This window comes from Nycticebus coucang, chromosome 7 (assembly GCF_027406575.1).
Source record: "Nycticebus coucang isolate mNycCou1 chromosome 7, mNycCou1.pri, whole genome shotgun sequence".
NCBI classification, from domain to species: domain Eukaryota; kingdom Metazoa; phylum Chordata; class Mammalia; order Primates; family Lorisidae; genus Nycticebus; species Nycticebus coucang.
The window spans coordinates 107256811-107284187 of record NC_069786.1 but is presented as its reverse complement, the minus strand read 5'-3'; the positions used below and the strand labels follow the sequence as shown (position 1 = coordinate 107284187).

At 39.9% G+C, this 27377-nt stretch overlaps 1 protein-coding gene across 4 annotated transcripts in view; it reads right to left on the bottom strand.

Moving 5' to 3' along the window:
* Window positions 1–27377, bottom strand: part of UNC80 (unc-80 homolog, NALCN channel complex subunit) — a 256795-nt gene that overhangs the window by 114173 nt on the left and 115245 nt on the right. For 2 of the 4 annotated variants that reach the window (XM_053597780.1, XM_053597781.1), the window contains exons 25-28: window positions 25378–25511; window positions 19095–19260; window positions 11179–11382; window positions 9176–9276 (exon numbers count right to left, since the gene is read on the bottom strand). In XM_053597780.1, the coding sequence (XP_053453755.1) occupies window positions 9176–9276; window positions 11179–11382; window positions 19095–19260; window positions 25378–25511 (605 nt within the window). The remainder of the gene's footprint in view (window positions 1–9175; window positions 9277–11178; window positions 11383–19094; window positions 19261–25377; window positions 25512–27377) is intronic. The other 2 variants (XM_053597782.1, XM_053597783.1) reach the window with 1 other exon arrangement.

Genomic DNA, 27377 nt, shown 5'->3' with positions numbered 1-27377 from the left:
TCTTTATGTGCTGAATTACATTTATAGATTTACGTATATTGAACCAGCCTTGAGACCCTGGGATAAATCCAACTTGGTCATGGTGTATAATTTTTTTGATGTGTTGTTGGATTCTGTTTCTTAGGATCTTACTGAGTATTTTATCATCAATATTCATTAGTGATATTGGTCTATAATTTTCTTTTCTTGTTGTGTCTTTTCCTGGTTTGGGGATCAAGGTGATGTTTGCTTCGTAGAATGTGTTGGGTAATATTCCTTCTTTTACTATATTTTGGAAGAGGTTTAGTTATATAGGAATTAGTTTTTCTTTAAAGGTTTGGTAGAATTCTGACGTAAAGCCATGTGGTCTTGGGCTTTTCTTTTTAGGGAGATTTTGTATAGTTGATGCTATTTCAGAACTCAATATAAGCCTGTTCAACATTCCCACTTCATTCTGGCTAAGTCTTGGTAGGTGGTATACTTCCAGGTATTGGTCGATTTCTTTCAGATTTTCATATTTCTGAGAGTAGAGTTTCTTGTAGTATTCATTAAGGATTTTTTGAATTTCTGAGGGGTCTGTTGTTATTTCATTGTTACCATTTCTGATTGATCAAATTAGAGATTTTACTCTTTTTTTCCCTGGTTAGGTTGGCCAAACATTTATCTATTTTATTGATCTTTTCAAAAAACCAACTTTTGGATTTATTGATCTGTTGTATATTTCTTTTGTTTTCAATTTCATTTAATTCTGCTCTGATTTTGGTTATTTCTTTTCTTCTGCTGGGTTTGGGGTTGGAGTGTTCTTCCTTCTCCAGTTGCTTGAGATGTCCCATTAAGTTATTAACTTCCTGTCTTTCCGTTTTCTTGAGGAAGGCTTGCAGTGCTATAAATTTCCCTCTTAGGATTGCTTTTGCAGTATCCCAGAGGTTCTGATAACTTGTGTCTTCATTGTTGTTTTGTTCCAAAAATTTGGTGATTTCCTTCTTAATATTGTCTATAACCCATCTATCCTTCAGCATAAGGTTGTTTAGCTTCCATGTTTTTGTATGGGTATGCAGGTTCCTGTTGTTATTGAGTTCGACTTTTATTCCATGATGGTCTGAGAAGATGCAAGGCATAATTTCTATTTTTTTTTAATTTGCTGAGGTTAGATTTGTGGCATAGGATGTGGTTGATTTTGGAGTATGTTCCATGGGCTGATGAGAAGAATGAGTATTCAGTTTTGTTGGGATGAAATGTTCTGTAGATGTCTGTTACGTCCAGATGTTGAATGGTTATGTTTAAATCTAAAACTTCTTTGCTTAGCTTCTTTTTAGAGGATCTATCCAGCACTGCTAGAGGGGTGTTAAAATCTCCAACTACTATGGAACTGGAGGAAATCAAGTTGGTCATGTCTGTTAGAAATCTCATCATATTGAGTGTTACCTTTAACAAATATGAAGTGTCCATCCTTATCCTTCCTTATTTTGTTTGGTTTAAAGGCTATTGCTTCTGCGAATAGAATTGCAATGCCTGCTTTTTTCTGCTTTCCATTTGCCTGGAGTACAGATCACAATCCCTTCACCTTGAGTCTACATTTGTCTTTTAATGTAAGATGTGATTCTTGTATGCAGCAGATATCTGGCTTGAGTTTTTGTATCCAGTCAGCCAACCTGTGCCTCTTTGGAGGACAATTTAAACCATTCACATTAATTGAGAATATTGATAAGCCTTTCAAGGGACCAGTGGACATTTTTAGTCCTTTTGCAACTGTGGAAGTTGGAATTTGATCAAAATTTTCTGCGTGGGTTTACTTTTGTGGTGGAGGATTACACTGGTCTTTATGAAGGATAGGTCTGAGAATATCCTGGAGAACTGGTTTAGTTATGGCAAATTTCTTCAACATGTGAATGTCATTGAAGTATTTAATTTCTCCGTCATAAATAAAACTGAGTTTAGCTGGGTACAGGATCCTGGGTTGAAAGTTATTTTGTTTTAGGGGATTAAAAGTCGATGACCATCCTCTTCTAGCTTGAAAAGTTTCATCAGAGAGATTTGCATTTATTCTAATATTCTTCCCCTTGTAGGTGATTGTTTTCTTTCGTCTGGCTACTTTCAGAAATTTCTCCTTCCTATTTACTTTGGTGAAGTTGATTATGATGTGTCTGGGGGATGTCTTATTTGGGTTGAGTTGTGCTGGAGTTCTGAAACTGTGTGCTATCTGAATTTCAGAATCTCTTGGCATATCTGTAAAGTTCTCCATCATAATCTCATGTAGAAGAGACTCTGTGCCTTGTGAAGCCACTTCATCGCTTTCGGGGATCCCTATAAGACGAACATTGTTTTTCTTCAAATTTTCCCAGAGCTTTCTGAGAGAGTGATCTGTTTTTGCCCTCCATTTCTCTTCCTATTTGAGAGTTTGGGAGCGTTTGAAAGCTTTGTCTTCAATGTCAGAAATCCTTTCTTCTGCTTGCTCCATTCTGTTACTGAGGGATTCTACTGTGTTTCTCAGATCTTTGAGAGCTGGAACTTCTTGTCTCAATGTGTCAAAATCTTTGGTCATTTGGTCTTTGAATTCGTTGAATTCTTGAGACATCTTTTGGGTTACTGCTTGGAATTCTAATTTGATCTTATTTGCTATCCAGATTCTGAATTTGATTTCTGACATCTCAGCTATTTGTTTTTGCATGGGATCTTGTGCTGTGTGTGTCCCACTGATCCTTGGGGGAGTTGATCTACTTGATTAGTCAAATTGCCAGAGTTTTTCTGTTGATTTCGCCTCATGATTGTTTTTCACCATTGCCTCTGGCCATCCTCAGAGTTGGGGAGGTGTGTCTTCAAGGCTAGACCCCGTCAGGATCCCTCTATTGTTACTGGATCTTTGTAGGGAGTTCTTCTGGGGATGCCCTAGGAGGGAGTTCTGGTTGTGGAAGCAGCTCCAGAGTGTGACACATCTGGATCCAGCAACATGGCGGGAGGTGGATCGCACGGTTCTGGGAGTGCCTGGTGCCCAGTGACTTTGGCACAGAGAGCCCAAGGCTCCAGCAGACTCTGGCCAGGAGAAGGGCTCTGCACAGAGGCAGGAAGGGCTCCAAGGGCACACAGCTACCAGAGTCCCTGGCCAGACGAGTGGGCCGGTGTCGAGGCAGGGATGGTACAGGAGGGAGGACACGGGGTTGAGCAGCTCCTGTAGTTCCTGGTCAGGGCATGCGGAGGCCCAGTGGGCACCAATTACGGGTCAGGTATCGTGGCACAGTTCTTATGGATGTCTGGGCAGCGCCAATCCCAGGATTTTGAGGTTGCTATGAGCTCTGACACCATAGCATTCTACCCAGGGCAACAGCCTGAGGCTCCAGTGTGCCAAAACCGGTTTCACTCTGCCCCTGAGGGTTAAAGCTGTAAGGTAGCTCAGTCCCCGCCGTTAGGCTGTTCAGTCACTAGGTTTCTAGCTCCCACCTGATCCTTGCTCTGTGACCCTGAGGTCAGAGCTTGCCGGGGCAGTTCTCTCACAATGGCTCCCTGCAGCCCACAGCCGAACACTATCAGCTCTGTCCTGCTTAGCAGCTCAGTCTGGGGCCCTAGACAATGCCCAGAGTTCTCTGCACTCCTGCTCAAGCTCTCCCCAAGGCAGTTCAACTGAGTGCCACGTCCAAAAACACTGAAACAGTTCACAGGTAAGGCCTTTCCGGTTTTCAGTCTCACTGCTGCTTGTACTTACGGCTGCCGGAGGGATTAGGTTGATTGAACACATGCAACCACTTGCCAGTTTTCCACTGTTTTTCTCCTCTTCTTGGGGTCCAGAAGTCCCTTGCTGACTCCCTGTATCCTCGAAGGGATGATTATCGGCAGATTCCACCACCCAGAGATGCCTGGAGTCTTATCTCCCCAGAGTCACCGTGCCCAGTTGCAGGGAAGCTGTCACCTGGCCGCCATCTTGCTCCCCAACCCCACCCCCGGTGGAATTTTTAATCCTTTTGCGACTGTGGAAGTTGGAATTTAATCAAAATTTTCTGGGTGGGTTTACTTTTGTCGTGGAGGATTATGCTGGTCTTTATGGAGGATAGGTCTGAGAATATCCTGGAGAGCTGTTTTAGTTGTGGCAAATTTCTTCAACATGTGAATGTCATTAAAGTATTTAATTTCTCCATCCTAAAGGAAACTCAGTTTAACTGGATACAGGATCCTGGGTTGAAAGTTATTTTGTTTTAGGAGATTAAAAGTTGATGACCATCCTCCTCTAGCTTGAAAGGTTTCAGCAGAAAGGTCTGCATTTGTTCTAATGTTCTTCCCCTTGTAGGTAATGGTTTTCTTTCATCTGGCTGCTTTTAGAATTTTCTCCTTCATATTGACTTTAATGAAATTGACTATGATGTGTCTGGGGGATGTCTTATTTGGGTTGAGTTGTGCTGGAGTTCTGAAACTGTCAGCTATCCGAATTTCAGAATCTCTTGGCATATCTGGAAAGTTCTCCATCATAATCTCATGTAGAAGAGACTCTGTGCCTTGTGAAGCCACTTTATCGCTTTTGAGGATCCCTATAAGACGAATATTGGTTTTCTTTGGATCTTCCCAGAGCTCTCTGAGAGAGTGATCTGGTTTTGCCCTCTATTTCTCTTCCTTTTTGAGAGTTTGGGAACATTTGAAAGCTTTGTCTTCAATGTCAGAAATCCTTTCTTCTGCTTGCTCCATTCAGTTACTGAGGGATTCTACTGTGTTTCTCAGATCTTTGAGGGCTGGAACTTCTTGTCTCAATGTGTCAAAATCTTTGGTCATTTGGTCTTTGAATTCGTTGAATTCTTGAGACACCTTTTGGGTTACTGCTTGGAATTCTAATTTGATCTTATTTGCTATCCAGATTCTGAATTTGATTTCTGACATCTCAGCTATTTGTTTGTGCATGGGATCTTGTGCTGTGTCTGCCCCATTGTTCCTTGGTGGAATTGATCTACACTGATTATTTATATTGCCAGAGTTTTTCTGTTGATTTCATCTCATGATTGTTTTTCCCCATTGCTTCTGGCCATCCTCAGAGTTGGGGAGGTGTCTCTCCAAGATTAGACCCCAGCAAGATCCCTCTATTGTTGCTGGATCTTTGTAGGGAGTGACCCTGTGTAGCTCCTCTGGGGCTGCCCCAGACAGGGAGTTCTAGTTGTGGGAGCAGCTCCGGAGATTGACACACCTGGATCCAGCAATAGGGTGGGAGGTGGTGCACACGGTTCTTGGAGTGCCTGGTGCCCAGTGGCTTTGGCACAGAGGGCCCAAGGCTCCAGCAGTCTATGGCCAGGAGAAGGGCTCCGTGAAGATGCAGGGAGGTCTCTGGAGGGCATGTGGCTACCAGAGTCCCTGGCCAGATGAGTGGGCAGGTGTGGAGGCAGGGAGGGTACAAGAGGGAGGACGCCGGGTTGTGCGGCTCATGGGGAGGCCCGGCAGGCTGGGTAGCGGGTCCCGGTGCAGCTCTTACTGGGGTACGGGCGGGCGCAGCTCTTCCAGAGGTCCGGGAGGGTGCCAATTGTGGGTCCTGGCAAAGCTCTTTTGGAGGTCCGGGAGGGTGCCAATCTCGGGTCCCGGCACAGCTCTTCTGAAGGTGGGAGGGTGCCGGGGAGCACTTTTATCTTCACAGCAAAATTCAGCAAAAAGTTCAGAGAGTTCACACACACACTCTTCACCTCACATTCAAAGTGTGAAAATTAAGTTCATGAACTCATTCTAGAAAAAAATTCTACACATCTCATTGCTGAATAACTACATTTACCCAAAGTACTATGCTTAGGAATTATGCACTGATGCCAGTGTGTAGCCCACCCTTCAAAGCAATGTTGGAACTCCTTTTCTGGAATGGCCACCAGAGCTATCGTGTTAATGTCCTGAATATCATCACAATGTCTTCCTTTCAATATTTCCTTTATCTTTAGGTAAAGAAAAAAGTCATTGGGGGCCAGATTATGTGAGTAGTAAGGGTGTTCTAATATAGTTATTTGTTCACTGGCGGAAAACTCCCTTACAGACATTGTAGTTAACATGGTCGTGATGAAAGAGCTGTGAGTTGCTGGTGAAGAGTTCAGGTTTTGTCTTTTTCATGCTGCCTTTTCAGTACTTCCAAATCATAAACTCAGTTAACTGTGTGTCCAGTTGGTACTGATTCAGAATGAATAATCCCTCTGACAAAAGGTTAGCAACATTGTTTTCACTCTTGATTTGGACTGAGGGAACATTTATGTTGTGGAGAATTGGCTGATTTCAACGTGCACTTTGACACATTTTTTTCAGGGTGGTATTGGTATACCCGTGTTTCATTATTAGTGATAAAATACAGTCCAAGACATTGTCTTCTCTTTCCAAAAGGTCTTGGAAAACTTCAACTCTTCTCTGCTTTTGTTCATTGGTGAGCTTCGTTGGGACCATTTCTGCACATACCTTTCTCAGGCCAGTATTTTCAGTTAAGATTTTCCTAACTGTTTCTCTAGAATGTTTACTTGGCTGCTGAGCTTCTCACAGTCAGCCAATTATTTTGATGCACAATGTGATTAATTTTTGCAATATCTTCATCATTTCCACCTATTAATTCCTGCCCTTACCTCTCTTCATCATTAGTTTTTTCTCCCTTCAAACAAATGTTTAATTCATTTTAACACTACTATTTTCTTCATAGAATTATTCCCATTAACTTGGACTAACATAACTTGATTTCGCTTCCACTCTTGCCCAGTTTAACAAGAAATTTATAAATGTTGGTTTGTTGCTCTAATTCAAGCTCCATCATTCTCACAATGGCACACAAAAACACACAAAAATAAGACCACCTGGCAAGAATCCACCATCCATTGACACGAACACAGCTGTGAGCCCTTGATATACCAAGGTTCTGAAACCTTCCTGAGCTATTTGTACAGTGCTGTCAACTTTGGCACACTGCCGCACATTTGCAAACTTAATTGTCAGACCTCATATGACAACCTCCCCTACTATCAACATCTTACACCAGAGTGGTATGTATATTATAATCAATGAACTTACACTGACCCATTGTTACCACCTAAGTTCCATCATTTATATTAGAATTCACTCTTGGTTTGTTAAAGTCTACGGGTTGTGACAGGTGGATAATGACATGTTTTCACCATTGTGCCTCTATAGTGTTTCACCTATCATGTCTACAAATCAACTAAATGACAAGGCATATTCAGGAGAAGGACCAAGAGGAGTAAGGTGATAGATTCCTATACTGGGGAGTTATTGGCTGTAGACTTTAAAATATCTATGCTCAATTATGAAAAAAATCACAACAGAAATTAAGAAATATTTTAACTGAATGCTAATAAACATTTGATATATTAAACCATGTGTGATGTAGCTAAAGCTGTTCCTAGAGAACATTTATACTTTTAATTTAACATGTTATCAAAGTGGTTGGAAACCAGTCATCTAAGTATCCATGTCATGAAATTAAGGAAAAACAAGCAAATTAAATTAAAAGAAAATAGAAGGGATTAATAAAGACAATAGTAGAAATTAATGAAACAAGAAATTCAGCATTCCAGAAATGATAAAACCAAAATCTAGGTCCTTGAAAGACAAATTAACTTGACAGACTCCTAGCAAAGTTGAAACAAGCAAACAAACAAAAAAAAGACAAGCTACCAGTATCAGAAATGATAAAGGTAAATTTCTGCATATCCTAAAGAATTTTAAATCATCCTTAAGAGAATATTATAAATAATCTTTTTGCTAATATATCCAAACTTCTCCCAGGATAAATAGAAAATCTGAGTGGTCTTAATTGTATTATGTAAATTGAATCTGCAATTAAAAACCTTCCTACAAAGAAATTTTTAGATCTAAAAGCTATCACCAGTGGCTTATTCTTACGTAAACACTTACAGTGTTTATATGTGCCATACTGCACAGAAATCTAAAAAGGATTATTGAGGGAGGCTCTAAATAAATGGAGGAACACACATGGAAAGACAGACAATTGTAGACATTGGAAATGTCTCAATATTATAAAGATTTTAACTCCTTTGTTGTAATGCATCTATACAGCAAATGCAAGGCAGCTCTGGGAGTTGTTTCCAGGGGAAATTAACAAGATGATTCTAGTGAAAATGAATTCAGAATAGACCAGGCCATCCTAAAGAAGAAGAAAAATAAAGTTGGAGGATTCACATTTATATGAGCAAAAGGAACCATTCACAATAGAATAGATAGAATATAATACCAATTATACGCATTTCAAAAGCAGATAAAACTAATGTATGGTATTAGAAGGTAGAGTGGTGGTTATTGCAGGGGAGAATAGTGAGGGTGGAAGACCTGTGTAGGGTTTCAAAGGTGTTGATAATGTTTTTCTCAATCTGGCAGGTTTACACAGGTGAGTTTACTTTGTAAAATTCACTGACCAGTACACATAGGTTTTTATGTTTTCCAATGTGTATGTTAGACTTCACTAAAAAGTTTGCTTTAAAAAAAACAGCTGCGTCAAAGATTCTCAAGTCAGGCAATTCTGGTGACTACTTCCCCAGTGAAGGTGCAACACCGTGTCTGCTGTGGAGCCTGATGCACCCACCAGCTAGCTCTTACATGACCTTGCCAGGAAGTTAGATTAAATGCAGGGTGAATGGTGAGAGCACATGTTCATGACCTGTGATGGTGCTGGAGTACCTGCCAATTGTGTATTCAAGGTTACCCTTCTCACCTTCCACCTTACTTCTTCATGCCCAGCCCAAACCTCTAACTACGATGTATGTCCACAGTTTTCTTGGGATCCCCTCCTACCTGTGCCTTCTGGATAGCCCCTGGGGTGTGACCTTCATCATCTTAGAGTATCTTGTCTTGATTTACAGTTTGATCCAATTCATACCCAAACTGACACCATAATTTTGTTCTCAGCACTCGTGGTCACCTGTTAAAACTGATGGTGATGTCAAGACTGTGTCACTCAGGTTATCTTGACCACCAACTTGGCTTGATCCCTCCTGGTTTTCCCTGCCTTACAGTAACCCACTAGCCAGCAATAACAGTAGACTTTTGCCTTAGTTAAGTATAAAATGAATACAATCGTTAAGAGTGTTGAGGGATTTAGCTCAACTGTCAATCTCTGCTTTCTCTGGGAGACAGAATTGGATTGATGGTTTAGTATAATTTTTTGTCCTCCCTCTGTGGGTCTTCCCCAGTGCCTGAAGAAACTGATCTCAGGGCTCTTTCTGAGATTCCTACTTACGTGAAGCCACGACATGTTTCTGTGATAATTTTCCTCAGTGCCGGCATTACTCATTCCTTCTGGCTCAATGCTGGGCTCACTTGCACTCCAAGGACTCCCTTCTTCAAAAGAAAAATGACATGCAAGGTTTCAATGTTTGGTCTCCCTTGAGAGCATATTGTGGTGTAGTTATCCATGCTTTTGAATCCTAGGGCAGACTACCACAACTCAGTGGATTACAGGGCATGGCACTGGCTTTGTTGACTGAACATGAATAGAAGCTGTTCCCTTCACCACCAGCTGAACTGGCAATTTCAAAGACATTTATGATCTCTGTTATGATGGCTTCCATTTTTAAGAGATTGGAGCAGAGAAAAATAAAAACCAGAGTCAAGTCCTTGAATTGCTGAGATGAGCCAGTTATTGGTTGAGTATGCCCAAATCCATTCCAGACCGACAAGACCTTACAGGTACAGCTAAGGAGGGACCCCAACCCATCTGTAGTGGCCCCAGTGTGACTCTGCCTCCACTGCTGGGACTGCAGCTACCGCTATCGCTCCAATTACCAGACTTTCCTATCTGAGCTATTTCAAAGATGGACAGGTATCTAGAAAAAACTAAGGGAATTTGGAAGCAAGTCCAATTGCAGATAAATCTTGTGTCCAAACTCCTTTCTCTGGGAAAGTATAAAGTAGACAGCTTTCAACAATTCACTACTTACTATACTCTACAATAAAGGTTTACCTTTGAATCTAAAAGTTTTATGGATATTTTTAATGACAAAACAATGTCTCTACCCTGGCTATCTTTGACTCAACTGGTCAAGACAATTTGATCAACTCAGATAATTAACTACGACACTTTCCCCCCAAACTAACCAAAGATAATGTTACAGCTTCAGACCTATAACAAAACATGTCACAGGAATTTTTTTAATTGTCTCCTTAAAAAATAAGCTGAATCTTAAGTAGTGCATAAATTAGCTATTTTCAAAGGCAAGGGTGGGTGGACATAGAAACATTTCCTATTTTAAACTTTCTTTGATTAAACGTACTCAGCTGTTATTTCAGCAGACTCGATTGATAATTTATTCACATTTATTGCTGACTTTTGAAACTACTTACCTAGAAAGGAGAGCTTTCTAATTTTTTTCTCATACAGAGCACAACGGGAATGTGCTCCGCCTATTATTTCACAGTTAATGGTAGGGAGCTCTACCTGTGTGCTTACTTAATCTTTTTCTTGTCTATTAAGATGCTAATCAGGACTCATATTTTGGGCAACATGATTTGGGATTTGGAGTCTCTTTGGATCCTGCAGTGACAGTCTACAACTCTAATGCTTTGACTCTACATAGAGCTAATTCTCAGGTGTTTAACATATTTTATAATCATCTCCTAAGTTATCTTTAGATAAATATCTCAGAATATTCCTCAGAGTAGGCAAGAAGTAAAGAGAATTATTCTCCCTGGATAGTTAGAGAAAACAAATCCCTTAGAAGTTAAACAAAAATCACTAATTGTCAGGTCAAGACAATCTTTCCTTTCTGACATTTTGGTTGTTTTTATTGTTAAAGATTTTAAAATAAAGAGAGCCATCTCGGGGAATTTCTACATTTGACTTCGAAGGTCCTGATGAGAAGATATGAGATTTCAAAAAACTGTCTCTGTCATTGACCTGCTATCTTTTCCTCAGGGATATGTTACATCCTCACCGCTCAAAGCAAGGTCCTTGAATCAGCAGCACTGGCATTACCCAGGAAGCTTGTCAAAAATGTAGAACCTCAGATCCCCACCCCAGACCTGCTGAATCACAATCTACATTTTCACCAACTCCCAGGGGACCCACGTGAGGCCTGGGCAGCCCCACTCCAGAGGGTAGGGTGGTTTTCAGACTGGACGAGTGTTCTAACCTGCAGCCCTGCCATCCAGCTGTGTGTAAGGAAATGGGTTTCAGACTGTGCAGGACCTGGGCCCTGTCTTCCTACCCCCCGCGTCCCTGCACGCCCCACTCCTCTATGTTACCTAGGTCAGTGACAGTGTCCCTGCTCTGGGACAGCTGCAGCTCCTCAGCCTCAGACTCTGAGTCCTGCCGTGATAACTTGCTGCTCTTTAAGCTGCCGACCCGGCGAATGCTGGACAAGGAACCCCCCTTCTTCACCTGGAAACTGCGGGTTCCTTTAATCTGGAGCAGGCGAGAACCTCCTATCCTGATCTTCCTGCTGAGAACTGTATTAAAAGAATAAAATAGGGCTTTTTCCCCCTTAGTTTTCCCCAGCCAGTGTTATAGTCAAGCTCTCCCCATCTCGTCCCTGACCAGCCTCCTCTCTGTTGACCTGTATAAGCAGCACTTCTGCGTGAGGGGCTTCTCCCAAGCCCTCGGTCATGCAGGTTCATTAAACAGAGGCTAGAACCACCAGGAAGGGCTGGCGCAGCTTCTTTCTTAGACACAAAGCTCCTCGGGGCTGGGAACAACCTGCTTCTTTCTGGCCCAGGGTTCACAAGCATGAGTGAGCCCCGGCTGCAGCAGCAGCTAGGACTGTTAGTACACACACATCATGTGATCATTCGATTCACTACAATCACAAACCATTTGCTTTTGTTTTTCTTTTGAAATGGGACTTACAGAATTCTGTGAGCTGTCATATAAATCCCTTCATTTTGGAATACCTCATTGAAAAATAAATGCAAGAGGCAATTCTCTCTCCAGCAGTCAGCAGCTTGGTCTGCTCTGCCCCTCATGCTCCAGAGGAGCATGAGCGCGAAATCATTCCATTCTCAATGCACCCAGTGATTTTATAGCATCCTTCTCTCAGTCAAAAAGCTGGGTGAGATGTGAGTCCAAATGGTACACCACCCCGAGCCCCCCTTACAGTCTATGCGTGTATTAAAAACATGCATTATTTATTTTTTGTGTTCTGGAAGAAAGAGTGATCAGGGAAGAAAATAAAAAAGTGAAAGAAACACATTTATACTTGAAACTTATTTTTTTTAAATCAAAAGCATTCTTATTTCCGGTAGTCATAGACCTACCTCTTCCCTTTCCTTTTGAGGATTTGGTGTCGTCACCCATTGATTTTATAATGATGGGATAAATAAAAAATTCAGGGTTTAAAGTCCATTGTCAGGAAGGGAACAGTTTTGTAACCTTACCTTCTTAAGGCATGAACATGATTTCTTACTAATTATTTAAGGCATAGTTATTATTTTTAGAAGTCCCAATCAGAAAGTTTGAATTTTGTTTTAGGTTTCCCACCAACAGGAGAGTTAATATGTTGCTGTGATAAAACCTGTACAATTCATTTTTTTTTTTTTTTGAGATAGAGTCTCACTATGTTGTCCTTGGTAGAGTGCTGTGGAGTCATAGCTCACAGCAACCTCAAACTCTTGGACTCAGGTGATCCCCTTGCCTGAGCCTCCCAAGTAGCTAGAACTACAGGCACACATCGCAATGTCTACCTATTTTTAGAGATGGGATCTCGTTCTTGCTCAGGCTGGTCTCAAACTTAGGAGCTCAGGCAATCCACCAGCCTCAGCCTCCCAGACTGCTGGGATTACAGGCATGAGCCACTGCACTTGACCCCTGTATAACTCTTTTAAATGTCAGTTAAATGTATACCTTTTTTTTTTGTAGAGACAGAGTCTCATCCTATGGCCCTCGGTAGAGTGCCATGGCCTCACACAGCTCACAGCAACCTCCAACTCCTGGGCTTAGGCGATTCTCTTGCCTCAGCCTCCCGAGTAGCTGGGACTACAGGCGCCCGCCACAACGCCCGGCTATTTTTTGGTTGCAGTTTGGCCAGGGCTGGGTTTGAACCTGCCACCCTCAGTATATGGGGCCGGCGCCCTACCGACTGAGCCACAGGCGCCGCCATACCTTTAATGCCTTATAAAGGAGCCCAGAAGAATTCCTACTGAACAATGTGAATGTTTGATCTCTGATTTACTCTTGTGTTTGAGAAAGAGTAAAATTATCACCACTCAGCTACTCAAAGCCTCATGCAGCTCCCCGAATACACTGAATAGAATTTTACATCTGGATGGAATGCCTTGCAACACAGTTGGATAATTCCACAAAGACGATGAACCACAATGCTGTATTTAATTACAGCAAAACATCCACTGTATTTTTTAATATTACTTTTAGGCTTAGTTGAGATTCTATCTCCTATCTGAAATATGTTTTAAACAGAATATAATTATCATTTTTAATGACTACTAGTGCAATTTCATGTCTAAGTAGATTGGGAAGGAGAAAAAAGATTAGAGAGATAATTCTTGGATTTTTACACAGGCACACATTAACACTCTTTGCCTGGTTTTATGACACCTTTCGGCTTACAAGTGCAGCAAAATAATCTCAAATGACTGTGATCTGAAAGAAATTTAATCTTGAGAACACGTTCTACCACCAAAGATAATTAGGTACATCCTATAACACCGAAAAAAAATGAGAGTTCAGAACGATGGCATTGGATATTTACCAAGGGGCACAGCAGTTAGAATTTAGACCTGGTTTTGCACATGAAAAACATCAGTTGAGATTGTATAGTACTGAATTTTAGCTTTTGTCTCCATGACAACAAGAACTAGCATGAAAGTGAAACAAATTCATCTGAATTCGATAAAACATCTCCCTCCCCCCTTTTCTTCTGTCCCACACTGTATCTATTAGCAAATCTTGCTGGCTCTACACTCCAAAATATCATAGGACTTTGAAAGCCTCATCTCATCTTCCTGGAAATAATGTAACTACCCAGCTGCTCCAGCTTCTTCACCACGCCCATAGCTCAAGTTATCTTTTAACACACACACACACATCACTTTTCTGGTCAAATCTACCAACAACTCTCTGACACACTTAAAATAGAATTTAATTTCTATCCATACCTACTAAACTCTGCCCTTTGCTTGATGGGCTTCTTCATATCACATCACCCAGGTGTCTGCTCAGTATCAATTGTGACCCAGCTCCTATCATTCTTCTCCCCAATTCATTCTGTCCCACCCATGCTGGTCTTTTTGCCCTTCTTCAAATGCTCCCAGTTGGCTCTTGCATCAGAGCCTTGCTCTCACTCTCGCTTGAGAGAGTTTGGGAGACTCCTGCCTCAGCCCTTTGCATCCCAGGTCCTGTTCAGTGTCAACTGTGGGCGCATTTTTTGACTCATCCCCTCCCATTCAGGGTCACAGCTTTGACCCTGATTTGTCTACTTTATGATACTTATCTGCACTAGAAAGTCTGGTATTTTATGTTACTCATAAGTATTTGAATAGCTATTAGTTATTTACTATTAGTTAATATAAGTTAAAATACATGTGAGAACATTTCCAATACTATATTCTTGGAACCTGTAATTGTTCCTGGCATACAGTAGGTGTTCAGTGGATGGCTGTTAAATGATTAGATTAGTAGGTGTATTACGGAATACTACTTTTAGTTCATATTTGAAAATATGGGCAAAATGAGTCACCTGACTCTGCGTGGGGATTTTAGGCCGACGTTTTTAGTTCTAAGGATTATTTCACTTTAGTTTTCCTTGGTAGAATCTGAATTATCCTCAGGTATTTATTTCTGGGACTTACATTTTGAGACTTCAAAAAAAAATATCAGAGGTCTGGGGCCCCAGCCACAGTGGGCAGCTGCCCCTCTGTGGAACACGGCAGGAGAGGGGAGATGCTGGGAGGACCAGATGCCTGGTGAATCTTGCCGACTCTTGTTGGGGTGGCCATGAACACGTGCAGGATGTCCTTCAAGAAGGAAAGTCCACTTGCCAACACTGCCTTCTGGGCAGCAAGCTGAGGAGAACTGGCATTGCCTAAGTTGTTGGTGAACAGCCTTGTTGGATGTGAACTGCAGAGACGGGACACCATACTCTGATGGTCACTGTGTCTGCTCCTCACATACACCACGTGAGGGAACTGGTTCTGCAAAGAGCAAACACCAATCTCCAGACAGAGTCAGGTACAACAGCCCTGGTCTTTGCTGCCCAACAAGGCCATAATGATGTTGTAAGATTCCTCTGTAGATATGGAGCATCCACAGAATTTAGGACCAAAGATGGGGTACTGCGCTGTCTGCAGGTACATGCAGGTGGTGGCCACTTGGCTGAAGTGCGGAGCCGATGTCCATGACCAATTTTGCAATGGACCCACTGCCCTCTTCCTAGATGCCCAAGGCGGTTAGTTGGATGCTACTTGGTTATGGTTGTCTTCAACCAGTCAAGGGAGGACAATGGACTTCTGGCAGAACTAACTAAATGAATGTATATTGCATGTCCTCTGAAGATCAGAAGATCACAGGAAAAACTAACTTATTTCTATATGTGATAGAGAGATAGAAACTCTAACCACATTGTCCAAAAAGAAATTGCTTTTTCAACAGTCCTAGAATGGCCACCCTGTGGGACCTTACCAAGAACACTCTGCACTGTGCATCAAGTAAGTAAACAACAGAACAGCTGGCCAGGTGTGGTGGCTTATGCCTCTAATCCCAGCACTCTGGGGGGACGAGGTAGGAGGATCCCTTGAGCTCAGGAGTTTTAGACCAGCCTGAGCAATAGTGAGATCCCATCTCTACTAAAAATAGAAAAATGAGCTGGGGGCTGTAGTGGACACCTGTAGTCCTAGCTACTCAGAAGGCTGAGGTAAGAGGATCACTTGAGCCCAGGTGGTTGAGGTTGCTGTGAGCTATAGGACCACAGCACTCTAGCTAGGGGCAACAGAGTGAGACTCTGTCAAAAATAAAAGGAAGGAAAGAAGGAAAAAAAGAAGGATGGAAGGAAGGGAGGGTGGGAGGGAGGGAAGGAGGGAGGGAGGGAGGGAACAGCTCAGGGACCCCTTCCTCCAGTTCCTTCTCACACTGCCCTGTAACTTACCCCAGGGGGGCCTCACATATTCATGGATTCCACAAAAATTTGTTTCCAACTGGGTCTCTCAGTTAAACTTGAAGATGGACAGGGTTCTCAGTATAACAAAGAAAGAAAGCTTTGTTCCTTTAAAATGGAAAGGTTGACCTTCAAGGAATTGATGCTCTTTTGCTTTTGTGTTAAATATAGGTGTCCTAAGACATACAGAGCCATGATACTTTGTGTATATGTGTGTGTCATTTCAGTGTAAAATCTTTTCTTCTGCCCAAGGGTCAAAGCCACGATTACTATGAATCAGTGATGTGTAAACATACATTTTTAAGAAACCAGTCTAACTTTCCACCATGTGCTAGTCAAAGGACTGCTGAACTATGGAAAGGACAAAGGCAAAAGACATTTGGAACTACGGAAAACTAAGGAAAAGACATTGTCGATAACAGTGGAGTATCTGGAAATTCAAAATGTTTCAAACCACGAGGAATTTAGACTTGTGTCTCTGATCTTTTATTTTGGATCTACTGTTGGGCATCTCTAATAGTTCTAGACCTTTGTTAAGTAGATCTAGCGTGCTGTGGAATCTTGAGCTTCTAACACCTCATTGTTTGATACAATGACTTGGGGTCCTTGGATAAAATGTGATACATGCAAGTATGATGTGTTGATTACTATTGCAGGAGTATAAATAAAAAAGACTGTAATTGGCATCCAATAAGTGTTGAAAAAACCAAATAACATAACATTTTAAATAAAATTTTAATAATTTTAGTTAGCAGGGTCCCCATCCTTCCCATTTTGCCTTGGCTTTTGTTGCTGACATCAGTTTGTCAAATAGATTTAGGAATATTTGGGGAGATTTTTGCCAACTGATTAAAAGCATTTTAGGGATATGTTCTTATTTTATTTATAGTTTCAGTTTTCTATTCTTCATTTATAAAACAACTTTATTGTTTTAACTTAGGTATTTAGTGAGGATTCGAGTGTTTGAATATTAAAGGCAGTTTACATAAATAATTGTGAATTTAAGTTGTTCTTAAAAATTAATATTTTATTTCTTTTAATGGTATAGAATTTACTCTGCTGAAGTTTAACTATGTTAGTGTTAGGAATTTTTATTCAATAACTTTAAATAGTAATTAGCATAATAACTTTGAATGGGAGAAAAAGACTGACTTCTAAATTAATATTCCTTTGGGATATGTTTAAAAGATAGAATTTTCTCATCATGTGTAGGTATCCTCTACTAAAGTAGTCATATTTGAAAAAAATATTGATTTGATGTTCCTTCATACTCAGAAATTATTTAGGACTTGGCTTATCCTTCCTATAATGTTATTAGCTGTTGACTATTAAAATGTTGTGATGTTCTGATCTTGAAATATTCAAATTTTCCCAATGTATATCATCTGTTCCTTAAAAGAAACTCAATGTTTTGTGTTTTCTTATATGGGGCTATTCCTTCTAAGAATCATTTATTGATTAAGTTATCCAATATTCATTGAGCCATTGTCTATAAGATGCTAAGAAAATACTTTAATGTATAAAATCATCTTTAATAAGTATGCAAATGTTCTTTTAATTGAAATTCACTAGCAAAGCATTGAAGGATGATGGAATTTAAGAAATAGCAAAATCATATCGTGGAGCTGACAATTTAAAGACGCCTCTAGAAAGCAAGTTAAAGCTTTGCAATCTTTAGTTCATAGTTAGGATTTTCTGTGTGGTTTCTAATCTATATCTTACGATATAAAAAATAACAATGACAAACATAAAAAAAGCACTGACAGTAGTAATTTGTGATGTACTTACTATTCCTCCGGTACTAAGTTTATGCTCTCCATACATGTCTTATGTAAGGGTTTTGACATTACAATGCAGCAGGTGTTATTAGCCCAATGTTACAGAAAAGGAAAACTGTGACTTAGAAAGTAATTTGGATAAAGCCACACAGTTACTATATTTAACTCATTTTAAGATGTATAACTTTTTCAAATTTTGTCTGAAATAAATTGAGATTTGTCATACAATGATGGCATTCTATGATCACCGCTGCCTGTAGCAGTTGCTGGTATCTTTGGGAGCATCTGACCCTGCAGTAAGGTATACAGAACAGGTGCCAGAGTCCTTCACCCCATGGGGCCCATGGTAGTGAGGAGTGGGAGAGTGGTGAGATGCTAAGTCAGATGCGTTTCCTGAAGAGGGATTGGAGCTCAGCTAACTTTATACAATTGCAAGTTGGCTTAATAAGCACAAACAGCCTTACTTTTTAAACAATGATTCTATTTAAGAAATGATCTATCGCTAACATTCTGATGGCATAAAGAACACTATCATACAGAAAAACATGGAGATTGAGAACTCTGAGTTGAACAGTGATTAAGAAATTCGAATTCTGAATGGACGATGGTTTAGAAAAACTAACCTGTTTGTTTTATTTATATATCTTTTATTGCACGAGAATGATGTATGATGATAATGATAATAAAGATATATATCTAATATGAAAGTCATTTTTCTTTTTTTTTTTTTTTTTTTCGGCCGGGGCTAGGTTTGAACCTGCCACCTCCGGCATATGGGACCAGCGCCCTACTCCTTCAGCCACAGGCGCCGCCCCATCATTTTATTTTATTTACCAGTAAGAAAGGAAAAGTACTCCCAATTCAACTCTTAGGCAATAATTTTCTATTACTTAGCTTGTTTTTTATTCTGATTGAAAAATGACTTTCAATCAGAATAAAAAACAAGCTAAGTAATAGAAAATTATTGCCTAAGAGTTGAATTGGGAGTACTTTTCCTTTCTTACTGGTAAATCAAATGATGGTGATGACATCTCAGATTCAATGGGCTGTGTAAGAGTTCCTGAGCTGGAACTAGAAGTGAGGCCTCTCTGACTCCAGAGTTGAATCTCTAACTAGTATGGTTTCCTGTTGATTTCCTGTGTGTCCTGTGTCATTGAGCCTACACCATCAGTATCGTATGGAGCCAAAAATTTGAGCACACAATTTAGTAGTTTAAATTTGAGACCAACTATCTTATTAAAAAAACCTGAATCATGAAATAATCCTATTTTTTCCATACCTTTCTTCTCCTCAACACCTGCATCGGATTTAAGGGTGTGGCTGCTGCTGTGGAGAGAATCTTTTGAGTCTTCATTTTCATCCAAAACCCCAGCAAAGCTGATCTTCCTCTCATATCTGTGCCGGTCCAGCTCAGGATCCAGACGAAGTCTGCAGCTCTCCAAATCCTAAAATGTCAGTAAGTAAGGCGCACATGAGTGCTGGCATCTCCCCAGCCCGGCACTGGTCTTGCGGCAAACCTCCTTCCATTTGGAATTACATACAACTGGATTTAAATAGCATGAAAACTTATTCTTGAATTACAAAATAAATTAAATCTTCCCTATCTCATAGTTTTTCCCTTTATCCTGAGATGCTTTACCTTTCAATGCCATAGACCTTGTTCCAAATCCAGAATTAGCTTTCTCATTTTCTAATCGTCCACGGTTTGGCTACGTTTTGGCCTTTATCTGCTTATTAAATAATCATGCATTGAATATGAATGTGATAATTACTTTAGGATGAATAAGAAATTATTCTTTCCCAGAATCCCCAAATGGTAACTGTGAAGAAAAACAAGTGATAAATTCCCAGACTGAAAGCTTAGAAATTAGGCTAAGTTTAGGAGCTTAGAAATTAGACTTGAAACTGGAGTTGGCAGAATCATGGTCCCTCAAAGGTGTTCATTGATGGGATCTATAATTGTGCTACTTCACATGGCAACAAGGACTTTGCAGATGTGATGAACCTTAAGGACCCTAAAGATGGGGAAATTATTCTGTATTAGCTGAATCTAATCTCACATGTCCTTAAAAGTAGAGAAGCTTCCCATCCTGTGGTCAGAGGAAGACGCCACTGTAGAAGAAAGCTGAGAGAGGTGTTATGTTCCTGGCTTTGAAGAGAGAGGAAGGGCCACATGCCAGGAAATGCATGCAGTAGTCTGTAGAAGAGGAAAAAAGGCCAGGAAACAGATTCTTCCCTAGAGCTCACAAAGGAAGCTGCCCTCGCCAACATCTTGGTTTAGCTCAGTAAGACTTGTCTTGGACTTCTGACATCAGGAACTACAAGATGACATGGTTGTGCTGTTGTAAATAACTAAATCTGTGGTAGAAAACAAATACAGAGGTGATGTCTGAGTGAAGTCTTGAGGATTAAATCAAGTAAATAAGTGGAGAAAGACAGTTCAGGCCTAAAAATCCTCATGTGTGAGGGCCAGAGGTTCAAAACAGAATCATGCTTTGAGGGAATTTCTTATTCCCTTGTAGGAGGATCTAATCAGAAGAGGGGTCCCATCATTCCTGCTGATGAACAGAATGGTCCCATCCATATGCTAACATAAGCCTAGGTTGTAGGATTATTTAGTAGAAGTTTAGCCTATGAGGTCCCAAATTGAAAATTTTACCTGTTCTGTGAATAGAGATTTGCTCATCCTAAAGATCAAATTTAATTATTAATATGTGAAGCACTTTTAGAGGACATGAAATAATATATACAATTAGAACTTCATTTTTATGAAGTATTTTTCTTTTTGGCCAGGTCTGGGTTGGAACCCACCACCTCCGGCATATGGAGCTGGCGCCCTACTCCTTTGAGCCACAGGTGCTGTCTAATCATGCATCAGATTCAAATAGATATGCACAACAAAAATATTTTAAAAACCCAGTTTGTACCGAGATTAAGATTTTATGCTTTTGATTGTCATCAATAAAATGAATTGTAGACTATATTTTGTATATCCTTTTTATTTTGGATTAAGAATAGAAGGTACACTTTGATACTCAGAAAATTATGTCACATCTAAAAAGATACAGGAACTGTATGGAATCTATTTTAACACTGTCAAAACTATTCTAGGAATATATTCCTAGAATTATAATTGCATCCCTGAAATTAACCCCTTTTAGGAAAAAGAAGAATTCTTATCTACTTCCCACTGTGGTAGCCAAATTTAACTAGGGAAATTTCTTAGTCGGGACAAAAAGATCTAATGTAATAACTCTCATGCTCAAAAGCAGTTATCCCTTCCAATTATTTCTTTTATTTGCTTGTGAAAAATCCCACCTAATCTTTCAAAGTTGCATTCAAATATGACTTCTTCCAAGAGGGTTTCTTGGAGATCCCCTGTCTCTTCCTTGGCCAGCAGAGCCCTCTACTGTTTTCTCAGGGCCACTCTTATTTTGCTTCAGAAAATAGTTATTTTATGCATTTATATTAATTTGCATCCCTGAAATTAATTAGTTTTGCTGTTACAAATATATTCATATTTGTTATCATCCCCATGCCCACCCTTACAACCATCATACAACCATGCTTATCTCTACTCTAAATAAAAATTCATCAGTTTCATCTTGGTATATTTAAATTATATATACTGATTTTATAACTTCTGATTTTATAACTTCAAGAACACTCGAAATCTATCAGTCTATTTTTTATAACCTGATTTTTAAAAATCCCATTAGCACAGTCAGTATGGCCTCTAGCAAAATATTTCACAAAGCATCAGCATTATGCTGTTTCCTCCAATGAATGAACGTAGGCACACGGAGACCTCCCACTGCCTTCCTCCTTATTATGATCAACTCATCTCTGCATTTGATGGAAATTATTGCTTTTTTGTTTGTTTGTTTTGTTTTTTGCTTTTTGTCTTTGTTGAATCCAAGCTGTGTTCATTGTAGCATTGCCCAAAGAAATTATTGTTTTGACTCCCTGGTACTTGCTTGTTGTCTACTGTTCTCTCTAATTCAATTGGGAAGAATTTTTTTTTTTTTTGTAGAGACAGAGTTTCACTTTACTGCCCTTGGTAGAGTGCCGTGGCATCACACGGCTCACAGCAACTTCCAGCTCTTGGGCTTATGTGATTCTCTTGCCTCAGCCTCCCGAGCAGCTGGGACTACAGGCGCCCGCCACAACGCCCAGCTATTTTTTTGTTGCAGTTTGGCCGGGGCTGGGTTTGAACCCGCCACCCTCAGAATATGGGGCCGGCGCCCTACTCACTGAGCCACAGGTGCCGCCCCAATTGGGAAGAATTTTAATAAACCAGCAATTTTACCCCAAAAATCATATTTAAAAAAAATCCTTTATTGTTCTCAAGTTTGGAAGATAACATTTAGAGAAAAATTAGCTGATTATGCTGTCTCAGACTATGCAACTTATAAAAATGCTGCTTTTTCCTTTTTTTGACATAATTTATTTGTATGGTTTACAAAGAGTGAATAAAAAATGCTGCCAGAAGTTGTTTCTTTGAGAAAAAAAGCGCATTAACTAAGTTACATCTAAGAGATCTGAGAATGAATTGCTTAGTTGGTAAAAATATATTTTAAAAAGCTTTTTAACACTTTTGATGTAATTTTCCTTTTCATTAATCTCTATTCTCGACCAACTCAGTGGCTTCCTGGGTTTTCCTGACTCTATCCATAAAATAACTGGAGTTAAAAAAATTAACTTTGGCTTTAATGATTGTACTGTAATTTCTTTGCTTTCTCTTTCACATTTGAATATAAGGAGGACTTTCTCAAACAAATATTTCACATGGAAATCTCTTCTATTTTGAAAATGGCTTATGGCATTTCTATCAGACAGACTTTTTGTTGGTAGAAAATTGTGTTCCTGATTCTTCTGATATCTGTTCAGATATCAGATTACTTATAGCTTATGATATGATTGGCATACTATCATATCATTTTGTACATCGAGGTAGCATTTTATTCTCACAACACTAAAAATGTTACTGAACTAATTAAACACTCCACAGGTCTGTAAGTAACCTTGTAGCAAGTGTTTTATTAAAACTTTAGACCAGTGATTCTCAACCTTCCTAATGCCGCGACCCTTTAATACTGTTCCTCATGTTGTGGTGATCCCCAACCATAAAATTATGTTCATTGCTGCTTCATAACTGTAATTTTGCTACTGTTATGAATTGTAATGTAAATATCTGATATGCGGGATGTATTTTCCTTGTTACAAAGGGGTCACGACCCACAGGTTGAGAACCACTGCTTTAGACTATTTCATTTTGGCTAAATTTATGCTTAGTCTGATGATTCGCTGTTTAGTACAATTTCTTAAAAAAAAAACAAAAAAACTAGCCTTCCAAAAGAAGGAAATCCTGCCCTATGTGACAACATGGGTAAAACTTGAGGACATTATGCTAAGTGAAATAAGCCAGTCACAGAAAGATGAATACTGTTTACATGATGAATTTGGCTATTTGATTCACAGAATCAAACAGTGCAATGATGGCTGCCCAGGGCTGAGGGGAGGGAACAAGAAGGAGTTAATAACCAACAGGCATAAAATTTCAGTTAAGCACAGTGAAAACACTGCAAAGATTTGCTGTGTGACATATACTGATAGTCAACAATAATGTATTGTTCATTTAAAAATCTGTCAAGATTCACAGTAAGTGCTCACACCATAATTTATATATATAAAAAAAGAACAATTTCAAACATTTCTGTATTGGTAAAATAGTCCAGTAAATTAGACCGTGGTAGGAGTTTTCTTTACTACCAACTACAGTTAGATAACTTACACATGAGAAAGGTTATAAGGTTACTTCCCAACACAATACATAAACCTACACTTACCTATGAAAATCTTTGTGTGATGAATAAAAGATTTCTGAGACCTAGTTAAAAGTGGCATAGAAGTAAAAATTTTTCTCTTGTTGACTGAATCATTGCAGGTCCTGATTTTGCTTCATTTCTTGGCTTTTTCTACTAGTCTTCCGCTTACTTATTCAGTAATTTTTAAAAGATTTGATTGAGTTTTTAAAAAATAACATTTGTTACAATAAGGGGCATTAAACTCTAGCTTTATAGAATTGAGAAAACAAAAATAACTGAATTGATATTTAAGATTATTATTTTTTTGTGACAATGCATCAAAATGGTGACCAATTAAAATCTGAATTAGACTGATTAATAGTAGGCGTACTCTGGGCTTTTATGAAGATGTCAATATAATTAGAATGTTATAGGGATAACACTGGTAGAAGCTTACAGATCAGATATCGTATTATACTTGATAATACATACGTTGAGTGATAGCATGAATTTGATTTTATAGAGTAGTCTCAACATAACAGTGAAAGTGATAATTTAGAAAACTAAAGGCCCAGGTTAATATGAAATTATATAAGGGCAGTAGAAGGAACTTCCCCTTCCAGTATCCTAATGGTACAATTTCACAGTCCAAATGTGGGTGAGTTTCTCTTGAAAACATATGTTTTACTCATAAATATCTCTAACTTTAAAATACTTGTTTTATATTTTAGGATATGAGGAAATGGGCTTCTGGGAATATTGGAAAACCAGAGGCAGAGGGGCTGCTCAGCAACATCAAAGCACTGATTCTTTCACCACCCATCTCGTCCCCAGCATGTCCTGGCTAGGGGTACAGCCTCTCTCCGGCCGGCTGAGTTTGGTGTAAAAAGGAAAAGAGGTGGTGGATTTTGAAATTCCCTGAAATGGAAGCACATACGTTGTGAGTACAAAAACTTTTCTTGGAGAGTGGTATGAAACTTATGTAAAAAGCAGGGGCTGGGCCCAGAATTTTTCTGGTTCCTGAGCTCTGGCTGGCTGAAGCCTACTGTGGGTCCATTGGAAACTTGGTGTTCATTAGGGAGCCAAGGGCCAAGGAAAAGCAGCTCCAGGGGTGCAGGGCCACCACATGCTCGGGGCAACCTCTGGCTCTTATCCTTGGTTAAATAGGCCCTGATGGTACACTGTACCTGAGTGTGTGTATATGGTGTATATGAGTGTGTGTGTGTGTGTGGGGGGGGGTGTTTTCTTTTTCTGTCTATCCACAAGCCGTAAGAAATACTACAGAAATAATATATGTTTGGGGATGTTTAGACAAAAACACTTAAGTCTTTTCACCCATAATTTAAATGAGAGCCCTCATTGGAAGCAGAAAATTTCTATATATATTTACAAGCAGTTAGTCCCCCAGGCCCCCCCCAAAAAAAAATCTGTTGGTGGTGAGCTCTGGAAAATATTAACCGTAAAACTCTTAGTACTCTGCAGAGCAAAGGAGCCTGAAGGCTCGTAGTATAAACGGCAGTGATGGATTAAACCTTGCACTAGGCTGCGCTATCTTTAGCTATTTTCATGTCAACTTTGGAGTCAGTATTTTTAACAATGAATATTTCTTTTCACGCATGAAAATATCTTGGTTGGGTTTTTAAATTATGTGATGCAGTGGCCAATGGGCATTTAAGAAAACTGAGTACTGAGGGCCTGGTCCCATGTCCAGCCTCTCTGAGTAGTCTCGTTGTTAACATTCAAGCTTTAACTTACCACAAGAGGCTCCGTGCGAGGTCTGGGCAGGCAGGAAAAGGTCTCCCGCAGGAAAGTGGTAATCTCCAGGAGAAGCTGGCATGCTGCCATCTTCAAGGCAAAAGGGCAACCGCATTTAGAGGGGTTCACAGTGCCTGTGGGATGAAAGAGTTCTTTCATAAGAGGACAAACCAGTAAAAAATACAGAGAGGCACAGTTTGATGGAAATAGCTACACATATGTAAAATCAAATTGCGTATGAGAATGTTGCCTGCACATGTTCAAAATCAAATTGCATATGAAGATTTTACCCATGTACCTTCACTGTGCCTGTTCCCTACAGCATAATCTATGAATTCCCACACACCTCTCTCTTCCTCCATTGTGTGATTCTGTAAAGAGTGTTGCAGTATTAAAATACCAGATAAGCAGAACTAAATTATTTCCCTTAAAGCATCACAGATAACAAAAGGCAGCTTCAACTAAACTAGTAAGGCTTTTAATGAAAACAGAAATGGAAAGGAATCTTGTGAGATTTCCACACTGCTACTCAGTCAGAGTTAGCCTATGGATGTGGCAGGAAACTAGATTTGGAATTAAAAAAGTCTTAACAGGGTGGCGCCTGGGGCTCAAAGGGGTAGGGTGCGGGCCCCATATGCTGGAGGTGGTGGGTTCAAACCCAGCCCTGGCCAAAAACTGCAAAAAAAAGTCTTAACAGCTCATTTTCTGAGAGATGTCTGTCCTGTTGTTCAAGGGCAGTGAAGTGGTTCGAGCTCTGGTTTAGATATGTTTCGGCAACACAGACAAGCCATACTGACCTGATTATCTACACCATACTGTTTATGCCAGCTAACCTGTCATACTAAGGCACAGGTACACTGAAATTGCGTAACATTCTCTTTTGCTCTGGCGAATATTTGTCTTTGAATTAGTAAAACATTGTATCCACCAGAGGCCAACTAGTAGATTTTGCTCTACAGATAGATAGTGGCCAAGGTGACACCATAGTGACTTAAAATTCTTAGGATTAGTTCTCAGATATGTGTCATCACAAATAATGCAGAAATGTATTGATTACTTAACAGTGTGCAGAAAAGATCAAGGCCAGGTAGAGTTCTGTCTCTAATAAAAGAAAGCAAATAATTACCTATTCTGAATGAATCAACTCATCAAGCAAGCACAATATCACTGCATGTCAACATTCTTAAAAATATGCTAGGCTTTCTTAACTGAATAGAATATCTACTTCATGATTTCAGTTGACAATAAGTGGAAACTGTGGTTTCTCTGAATATAGCTATTATTTCTGTGTAAAGCATTCTTTTTCTCCAGAGTTTGTATGTGGCTGAAGACTTTACCTCTCATTAAGAGTAGAAAAGACAACCTTCTGTAGAATTTTCAGACTGAAAACTGCTTAGCTTTTAAATGCAAGAGGAGCTATGTATTGATTTGAAAGTGGAACAAAATTAGATATATCACTTTTCTATTTAATGGAGGCTACATGACTAAGAATTGCCTGGAAGTGCAACACTTATAAAAAAGTGGACATTGGACATGCAGTATCAACTTCTGGGTCTGTGTTTTTACTCTTGAGTAGACAATGAACTTGGTCTTTGTCCAGCCTCTCTCATGACTGTCACATGAAACATCCTGTTACATCACTCAAGGATTGAGTTCTTTGTGGTTTCAACAAACAAGCTAACACACCAGGCATAGCATATTGGTAAATGTTGCCTAATGTGATCTAATGGAGATTCAAGTTTGTTCTGGCCTAGGAGGATAATCTATTTAGTGTTGGTTCACCATCTCTGTGTTCTGAGAGGGCCCTAGAAGATGTGGAGTGGTTTGGGGATAGCTTCCAGCTGGATGCATGTTGTGGCAGGCCTTCACTTGGTTCTGTGATGGCTGGATGACCCTCGAGTCTTCCTAGGGATCAGACTCTATGCCCGAGGCACTCTAAGGTAGTCTAGACCATCTTTGGGGCCAACTTCCATCATTATCCTGGCAACACTAATGTGAGG